Source organism: Sabethes cyaneus, chromosome 1, assembly GCF_943734655.1.
Source record: "Sabethes cyaneus chromosome 1, idSabCyanKW18_F2, whole genome shotgun sequence".
NCBI lineage: Eukaryota > Metazoa > Arthropoda > Insecta > Diptera > Culicidae > Sabethes > Sabethes cyaneus.
In genome coordinates, this window is record NC_071353.1 from 172,932,953 (window position 1) to 172,942,611 (window position 9,659).

The 9,659-nt window shown below is 43.0% G+C and overlaps 1 protein-coding gene across 1 annotated transcript; it reads right to left on the bottom strand.

The window, feature by feature from the left end:
* Nucleotides 1-5,779: 5,779 nt before the first annotated feature.
* Nucleotides 5,780-6,688, bottom strand: LOC128745392 (vacuolar-sorting protein SNF8). The gene is made up of 3 exons (XM_053842456.1): nt 6,339-6,688; nt 5,999-6,275; nt 5,780-5,935 (listed from the first exon to the last, which is right to left on the bottom strand). The coding sequence occupies exons 1-3, from the start codon at nt 6,676-6,678 to the stop codon at nt 5,794-5,796; spliced, it is 759 nt and encodes a 252-aa protein (XP_053698431.1). The 5' UTR covers nt 6,679-6,688; the 3' UTR covers nt 5,780-5,793.
* Between the last annotated feature and the right edge of the window lie 2,971 nt (nt 6,689-9,659).

Here is a 9,659-nt window from a genome sequence, read left to right on the forward strand (position 1 = left end):
AGGAAATGGAAGGCTTTTTTTTCTAAATTGATCACATTGCTCGCTGGTATTAGTGAGTGTTGTCCAACTGGTTTTACGATCGAATGAGGAAGTTCTAGCCCAGAGGTTCCTTTACTTTTACCTTGATAGCTCTAATTCGCTTAAACTTTCTTCGTACGAGGTAGTAAAAACGTAAGTACAGGTCTTAGATGCGTTGACGTTTTAATAGGGTGGCATGGCATGCTGCGAAAACGAAAATGACGGTGACACGAAAAATTGAAAGACTTTGAATTGGATAATAATCAAGTCTGAACGGATTGTGTTGGTTCGCGCATATCAGTCGGTTCACAGGTCATAGATGTACTTTTTGTATGTCTTTTATAAAAAGGTAGGTTTTTATAGGTTACTGCTGGAATTTTCACATAAAGTTCGAGTATTTTCGACAGAAAAACCAGCACTTCAATTGCACTTACCAGGAAGATGTGGAGTGAAAATCATTCTTTATAAAATAAGAGTATAGCTAATCTTTCGTCGGGCAATCTCGCCACGTGCTCAGCATTCGTCAATCAGTTTAGGCCATTGCAAATCAGATTTAAAGTTTTTGTCACCCCCCCCCCCCCCCCCTTGGAAATTGGCATGAAAAATCGGGGGGCAAAAAAATAATTTGTAGGATATGAGTCAAATTTATTTTTATTCTGTGGCCGAACACCGGAAGGACAAAAACTTCATAAAATATTTGTAATGGCCTTACTGTTTATTAATTAAAAGTCAACAGATTTTTCTGTCCTACTGACTACTTAAAAAACTAATAGCTAGAGTTCTAAATCGGTTTTTCAGCACATTGCGACTATCGTCAAAGTCGAAGTAGGACACAAAGCGGTTAAAGTTCCGTTGTAAGCCGATTATAGCACCGAAAGTACTGTAATTAGTTCGCCGGTGCGGTACAGGAGAGTCAATCCGGGATGTCAGAACATCTGATACGAAGACGGTTCTAGTTACGTCTCGACGTGTATCATTGAAGTCCCGACGTGTTTAAAGTTTTTGGCGATACGCATATTGAATCCCAAGTTTTTCTGCAGGCCTTGTCGACAACGAATGAAACATGCTGTTTGAAAGTCAATTTAGAGTCCAGCAGTGCCCCGAGATCCTTGACACAATCTACACGGCGCAAAGGAACGCTTGATAATCGGTAACCGAATATTCAGCTTTCTCGAAAACGGTATCACTTCACATTTGTCGGGGTTTAGTACCAAGCGGTTGAGTTTGCACCATCCAGCGAATATCAGCAGTTTATTATTTCTTATTTTATTTATTATCAACAGATTTACATGGTTCTAATGCTGGTCTAACTTCTTAAAACTAGTGGTCAAGTGTATAAATAGTAATAAATTCACATAATTATAACTAAATGGATAGACAAGTTAATTGGACCGGCTGAAGAAGCGGTTGAATCGTTCACGAAGAGTTTGGCGCGATAGATGGATGTCGAATATGAATGCTACTTCCTACTTTGTCAAACGTCCTCTGGAGACTGCGGAGGGCCCCGTATTTGCTGTAGTTTGTACGGTGGTATGACGTCCTCAGCATAGCAGTATTTCAAAGGGATCTCGGCAGCGCATTAAGGTCGATTCGCTCTAGAAGTTGAGGGCAATCTATTTTTCCTCGCAGAGTATCAGCGACTAGCAGGGCTTTAGATGTATCTCTCCGTGTAGAGAGAGTATCCAGGTAGATCATCATACATCGATGTTCGTAACTCGGTAAGTGATACGCCAGGGCAGCCGATGAAGAGCAAAACGCAGAAAGCGGCGCTGGACGGATTCGATTCGTGCAGAACTGTTGTGGTAGTTCGGGTTCCAAACCGCAGAACAGTACTCCAGAGTCGATCTGACCAGGGAGCAGTATAATGCTTTAAGCAGTAGACGTCTGTGAGTCTTTTGGCGATTCTAAAAATGAATCCCATGGTCCTAGAGGATTTGTTGACGACATAAGATACATGCTGTCTGAATGTTAGCTTTGTATCGAAGATTACACCTAGGTCTTTGATATGATCGACCCGCTCGATAGCAGCGTGTAGTTGAAAATAGTCGGTTTGCGTCATTGCAGACATGTTGTCGACGGTGTGCGTAGTAAGGCACAGCAAATTAGTAGTAGTGGATCCACCAGGGAGGAATCCATGCTGATCCGCGCTCAAATATTGCTTGCAATGTGAAAACAGTGGCTCCAAGACGATTAGCTCGAACAGGAGAGCTGACGGAATTCCATCTGGCCCGGGATTGAAGGAGGACTTTAGTTGCGTAGCGGCAATGGAGATCATCTCGGGATTTATCCCCAGATTACTGAGAGCTTGACCATACGATGGGACGTTCCTTGCGGTGCAGTCGACATTGTCGCTGGTTAAACTTTCATGACTAAACACACTAGCATACTTTTCAGCAAATAAGATGCATATGTCTGCGAAATTTGAGGCAGTTTCATCGCGATAGGTCATAGAGGAGGGTAGCCCGCATTCCGCGTTGCACAAACTTCCAGAAAGCTTTGGGGTGCGACCTGAGTTTCCTCTGAATCCTACGTTGATATTGCTGAAATCAAACACGAGTGACTCGCTTGAACCCGTGATATACTCTAACGTAGTGATGCTGCCGTGAGAGCGTACGGTGTCTGGAAAACTTTCGTAGAGCGGCTCTTTTCAATGATTTGAGTTTTCGCCATTCACTCGTTTGCCAAGGAGCACGTGATCCGGAACGATTTACTTTTTTCGCTACTATAGTTGTCTTCCACACAGATGATTAACGGAAGAAGATGAGGTGTTTCTTTAACTAAAGGCAGTGGCATCTTGTGTTGAAAAGAACCAGAGGTCCAGGCAGCGGTTATGCTCGTTAACGGCGTGATTGATTGGTGACAGGGTGGCGGAACTGTAACTGTCTAGAATTCTGGTAGCACCAGTGTGGAGTACAGAAAGAGTTTGGTCGGGATACAGGAAACCGCCTTGCGATTGCTTCCACGCTATGTCAGGCAGATTGCAGTCCCCCAGTATCATAATCTGGTCGACTGGAGCAGCCCTCTCGATCACAGCGAAGACAGACTCGCGGTGCGCATTAACAAGAGCAATGTCACGAGTCCGGTCAGACACGATATACACAGCGCATAAAAACAAGTTCCGATCATGTAGCTCAACTGAAATCCAGATCTGCTCCAAACTCATTACCATCATTAACTCATTAACTTCTCATTGGAGTGCCTAATTTCGGAAGCAGTTTTTTGCTCCAAAAGCGGTTCCGTTTATAGAAATGCTTCTTTTTGCAAATCTGAACATGAACTATATTTTTGTTTCAAATAAAAAAACTGCTTTTGAAATTTGCAGAATCGATGACGACTAATTTCACCTTAATCCGTGACGAACTGCTATCAGAACGCCCCCTCCAGTTGATTGCCAGTTTTGTGCGAATTTGCAAACTACGGGACTACAGCTGGCTACTTAATTTATAGAAAGTTCGATTCGCGTCTGCAATTCGTCGTTTCACTTCGCGGCTTACATCGTTGTCACATGTCAACTAGGGGGCCATCCATATACCACGTGGACAGCTTAGAGGGGGGCGGGGGGTATAAAAATGTCCACGCTTGTCCACGGAACGGGAAAGGGGGTATGGAAAATGTCCACGTGGACAAGTTTTTTTTCCTACAAAAAATAGAAATTAAAAACATTGACCATTGATCAGTGATTGTTTTTGAGCTTAACGTTTGTCATCGGAGATCCCAATTTCGGAAGCAGTTTTTGGGCCCAAAAGCGGGATTCTGTTTATAAAAACGTAAATACTGCATTCTTCTTGCCAATCTGAACACAGCGAATCAATTTTCATGGACAGAATTTTTGTTTCAAACAAAAAAACTTCTTTTGAAATTGGCAGAATCGATGACGACTACTTGCATCTTAAATAAAATTTTATCTTCTGAGGCATATGTTGACCTAAATACATGAACCGAGCATTACGAGAGCACATATCTGGCATAAATCTTGTTGAAAAGATTAAGCCTGCGTTAGTACACGTAGATGTTGACTGCCTAGCCTGGAAGAATCCATCGATTGCACCAAATGTGGGTGGCATTTTGCCTCAACATCAAATGCAGCTCACCACAAAAAAGGTATCCATGGGCAACGTATTTCCAAAAGGATTCGCCTTCAGAAAATTTTACGAATCACATCGTGTCGGAAAGATCTTGTGTTGTGTTGAAGTAGATGGCCAAGCTGAAGTGCTCTAGTTAGACAAAGACCCCAGTAGCACACTTTAGGTCCATTTAGTTGAAGCAACCGATTTAAGACTGAAATTAGTCATATTTCGGCTACCACAACAACTTTGTAACAACCGTGCTAGTAGGGGATGCTCTGGACAAAGAGGAATCGTCAAGCGAAAGTTAAGCTGAAACGGACTTTCTTGCAGTCGATAATAATTTGCAGTAGAACATGAATTAAGATCCAAACACCTTACATACGGATTTTAAGACGCTGAGGAAAATTGACGGTAAAACCATGAAAAAACTCAAATTGCCGCAACGACTAAAAATTCGTATGCATTGTGTCGGTGACTTTAGACTGGAGCTTCCTTTCACGTAAGCTTTTTCAATAAATATTGCATAAATGAAGTTGAAAACCAAAATTTTCAAAATGTAAAAATGTCCACGTGGACAAACAGGGGAAAGGGTGGGGGCTGAGCAAATGTCCACGCTTGTCCACGGAGGGGGACGGGGGGGTCAAAAATTGGTATTTTTCTGTCCACGTGGTATCTGGATGGCCCCTAGGTACTTCATATCGTTCCCCATCCAGCTCCACCTCGACACCACTGCAACGCCACTTTAATCGCTTAATGCCTAGTTTCGACTTAACCGTTAGCCGCGAGCTACTGAAAATTCGATTCCTGGCACAAGCTCGTAGATTCTAGGTTAAGTGTATCAGTAGGGCCGAAATGCCTGCTGATTTTTTATACAAATAAACAAATTATGATAATTTTGCATCTATTTTCAGAGAGCGAAATAAAGCGCTGTAACCTTGGCGTATTGCAGCCTGGTTTTTGGTCTAAGAAACCATAAGTTCATCCCCGAGGGTCCGAAGTATCATTTAACCTTTATTAGCAAAGATATTCCCAACGACTGCATACTGCATAATCTGTAAATTAATCAATATTTTCAAGGGAAGCGTTTGCTACGGGAGGTCCACGCTTTCTTACTTCCCCTTGATTTCAATGAGTTGAATGGAACTAAGTATCATTTCTAATTCCATTTGATTCTTGGGTATGAAATGGGGTAGGCAAACGAGAAAGCGTCCAACATAGCTTTCGCCAGCCCAAGCTCCTACCTAGCACCTCCACATACCCGGTAATACTCTATTGAGTAGCTAAGGTAGGAGGTGCGATGCTGCGTGGTTCCCGGATGCCTGATCTTAAAGCTGAGATTATGGGCAGACGGTTGAGCCGCACAGCTTAGTTATCGGGTTAACCTAATATGTTAATTTTATTATTTGTTTCGTTTTAGCTCATCAAGCTCATGATTCTTGTTAGTCTGGCCGTTGACAAGAAAATCGATTCAAGCAATCGCTATTTACCAGGATGCCTTCAAGCATTGGCTGCGTTAGTGTGAGATAAGATAAGATAAAATAAGTATCACAGCGAAGAAATGAAGGAGTACCCTCCTTGCCTCGGAACACCCTATAATTATTTGGTTTAGGCAAGTTTTCAAATAAAGTTTAAAGTCTCATTAAAAAGGTTAAGTGACAAATAACTGTTGTATATTTTACACAGAGTATGTTAAAAATAATCTCTAATATCACATTGAGAATTTACTTCCTTGCCGACCAGGAAAGAGACTGGGAAACCAGTATGATTCTTCATCACCTTGATTGTCAATCCACGCCAGTCCATCGGATAGGATCTTATCGACCGCCTGCCGAGCCCGTGTCTCAGTCCACCTGCATAAACCGTTTATTTGAATAAAAACTATAAACATATCTCTGATCTCTCTATCAGCTTACCCCAAAGCGGTGACCAACTCTGTTATCGTAACGAACCCTTGTCCCTGATTAGCGGCTACGCTCAAGACCGCCGTTTCCTGCAGGCTTAATTCTCCCGGAATGGATTGCACCATGTGGCGATCCTTTCCCACAGGATACACCGAAAAACCGTTACCAAAGATTCTTAGCTTTTTAGCGGCCATCAGTATATCTTCGTTAGTAATCTCCTGATGAATTTGCTTGCGACCCCTAGCCGCCACAAGGCGGTTGCGTAGCTCGCTCAATTCCATTAAACCACCTACGCTGCCGGAAAGCGACTGCTATTATCTGAAACTACTTTTTAGTATGACCCCACGCTTACCTGTGCTGTAATTCGATGCCAAGCACACCTCCACCACCTGCACTCCAAGCTCGTAGTAAAAATCACCCATCCCCAGCACGCTCCAGAATCCCTTCCCGGACGCTAGCGGATCGACCCCGATTGCGGCACACATTTCCTGAAACTGCCGCCGAAACTGGGCATTCTTTCGAATTTCGGACTTGTGTTTGGCGGCGAATTCCTCCAGATGTTCCTTCAGGGCATCCATCTGTTTGACCATCTGCTCGAACTGTGAATCGTGCAGTTCGGTGCCCTTGTCGCGGTACTTTTCCGCTTCCAGCTTTTGCCGCTGTATCGCACCGACACCCGCGCGACGACGCATTTTCCCTACGTTTTCTTTATACGGAAAATTACTCTATCAAAGTGATTTTAAATGCTTTACGTTTATTCGATTGCAGAAGTACGATTACGATAGAAGCAGAGAACCAATCAAATCAAAATCAAAACAAAGCGAATACCGACAACGAAGGCTCCGACTCCGACACGATAAACTGTCATTTCAGTCGATGCTTTCCAAAGAACTTGTAACTAGGGTAATAATAAATTTTAACCTTTTGAAAGCGACCATGAATGCGGTAACTAAATATCCCGCATTTTGCACCAGTATAATCAATATATATAGAATGCCAGTGTCGCTGCAGTGCACGTGGCAAACATCATACATATTCAGGTAATGTAGTTACATTATACTTGCATATGTGTGTGTGCCTGAGATTCAGCAAAAGGGGAATCTCATTGTCAAACTTTGACAACCAGTTTAAAGTTCGAATATGGCTGCCAAGTAATGTGATTGTAAACTTCGCTTGCTTCAAATTTCTGAAAAAATCGGTGCAAAAAGACCCAGTTGAGGGATTCAATTCATCCGGACGAAAAGAAAATGAGCGTTTAAAAACATTTCACTGGCATGAAAACACAGCGATGAGCGTACTGATGACAGCACCAACCAGCGCACAGATAAAGAACAGATAAATAACAATAAGCAACTTTGACAATGAAGTACCCGATTCACAGACTTGATACAGATTGTTAGCATCATGTTTACCACAATGAGTCCTGTAGAAAAACAGCGACACTGGCATTCTATATATATTGATTCTACTTTTGCACCTCACTGGACACCGCAGTCTAAAAGTGCGACTGGCACAAAAAGTGCGACAATGCGAATGCTGTGAGTGAGAAAGAGAAAGAGTGACAACTGCAATGTTGCTGTTTTGTTTTGTCCTATACATTGCCATTAGAGAAAATAATCTGGATTAATCCAGGTACAGCTGCAAAGCACAATATTATTCGTAAATGTTTTGAAGTACACAATTCGACCATTGGTTTGATTTATATTGATACATCCCCCATTATATTATAGCTATTTTATCAACATGATGTACCACTATCAATAGCGATTGTTCAACTGATTCGTGCGTTTACCTTTAAATATTGAATCTAGTCCAAATTGATGTCCTAAAAGTGAAACGTCAGAGAATGAACGGTAATCCTTTCCTTTTGCCAGACTGTATCCATAGGGTAACGAAGTATTTTGGACCACCTATATATTTTGGCCCACCTGGTAGTATTTTGTACATTTTATCACATAAAATTAATAACCCATACGCAGGGGCGGACCCAGTCAAAATTTTGTCGTTACACAAAACGAGATTTTCCAACATTTTTATTTCGGTTAAACTCTTTCTACGACTCACGAATGCGCACTTAATCCCGATACGTTTCCGATCGGGTGCAGCAATGCATTATGCTGTTCGTTGCAATCTCCCACATTGCAGGAGATTTTAAGTCGGCATTGTCCACCGTGTTCATTTAGGCACACACAACACAATTTTTCGCGTGTCACCAGCTTTAACCGATCGGAATACGAAAGCCTGTTGAATTCTGGACAGTTCCTCAGACGATGGGTCGTGTTCTGGCATACCTTGCAGGGTTTCAGGATCTTACGCTGGTTCGCTTCAATACTCAATATATCGGATTCGTTGTCACTAAAAAATATTCTATTCTCCATCAGCTTCACTTTAGCAGACTGTCCATTTCCGTTAGATCTGAACTCTGACTTATTGTCGAAGCTGACATTAGCTTCACCTGCATCCGCCAACATATCCAGGAGAAAGTTCGTCAGAGTACGCAATGTAACTTCCCTTTCGTGCCTCTTATACTGAACCCATTCTCGCTTATCAGGGTCGGGTAGTTTGTCGACCAAGTCCTGGATCAATAGCGGATTAACCAGATGTTGTTGAAGTCCCGAAGCTTCCAAGTGCTCGCACAGCTGCTCTACCGCGTTTCCGAAGGAAATGAAACTAGCTAGCTTGTCCGATTTTGGTGACTCTAGTCTGCGGACTTTATCAAGTAGACTTTTAAGCAGTTGCTCCGGACGACCATAGTGCGCACGAAGTTTACGATCACTCTTGGGACCGACTGCGGAAGAAGCAGTTGCCCACTGACCAAGTCTAGAGCACCGCCCGTCAGAAACTCTTGCAATCGAACTTTTCATGGTCCATATAATCGCAAATCTCGTTCGAAGCCTTGTAAGCCGCGTAAAACAGTGGCCATTCGGATGGCTTACCAGAGAACGTAGGAAGTTTGTACGCTAAGCTCCTCCTTGCTGCCAACTGTGCTTTCGTAGGCCCAATCTGCTTCTGCACTACCATGCCGACATTGTGCAGCGTCATCGATAGTTTTGACTGACCGCTGTTACGCTCGCAGTCGTCGAATTCATTTTCGGAGTCCTCTTCTGCATTACCTTTTCCAGGTTTTCAGCTTTTAAACTTCGGTCTGTTCCCGTGCGATCTTCGATGACGATTTACCTGACACATTCTTCAGTTCGCTCAACTTCCGGTCCAGCGTCGCTACTTGCTTCTCAAATGCCACTTGATCAGCTTCCATTCGCCTTATTTGCTCGCTCTTTTCTTTGAGAACTGTTTCCCGTAACAGTCTCTTTTCTTCTTCTTCTTCTTCCGATTGCATCTTCCTTTCCATTTCCAGCATCATTTTTCTCTCCATTTGCTTTAACATCATTTCTGCATCCAATTCCTCCTCCATCCGCTTTTGCTTTTCCTTGAGTGCTTTCATTTTCTGCTCCATACTGGAAACGCCTTTTGTTGGATCGACAGGAAGTTGATTAGCTTCTTCCGTACTCTTACGACCCTTACTTTTCCTTTTGGAAGCCTCTTTCAGCTGCTTTTTGTACCACTTGGCTGCCAGCTGCCAGCACCCTTACAGTACCACTTGGCTGACTTTGATACGTCTACTCCTCCTACATCGCGGGAATGAAACCATTTTTCGCATCCGTCACATTCTACC

What these genes read in the sequence shown, in the direction of transcription:
- LOC128745392 (XM_053842456.1), bottom strand. Translation starts at nt 6,678, where the DNA reads ATGCGTCGTCGCGCGGGTGTCGGTGCGATACAGCGGCAAAAGCTGGAA. An exon ending in GGCATCGAATTACAGCACAG is followed by an intron (nt 6,276 to 6,338) that starts GTAAGCGTGGGG and finishes CCGGCAGCGTAG; the next exon opens with GTGGTTTAATGGAATTGAGC. An exon ending in GAGTTGGTCACCGCTTTGGG is followed by an intron (nt 5,936 to 5,998) that starts GTAAGCTGATAG and finishes CGGTTTATGCAG; the next exon opens with GTGGACTGAGACACGGGCTC.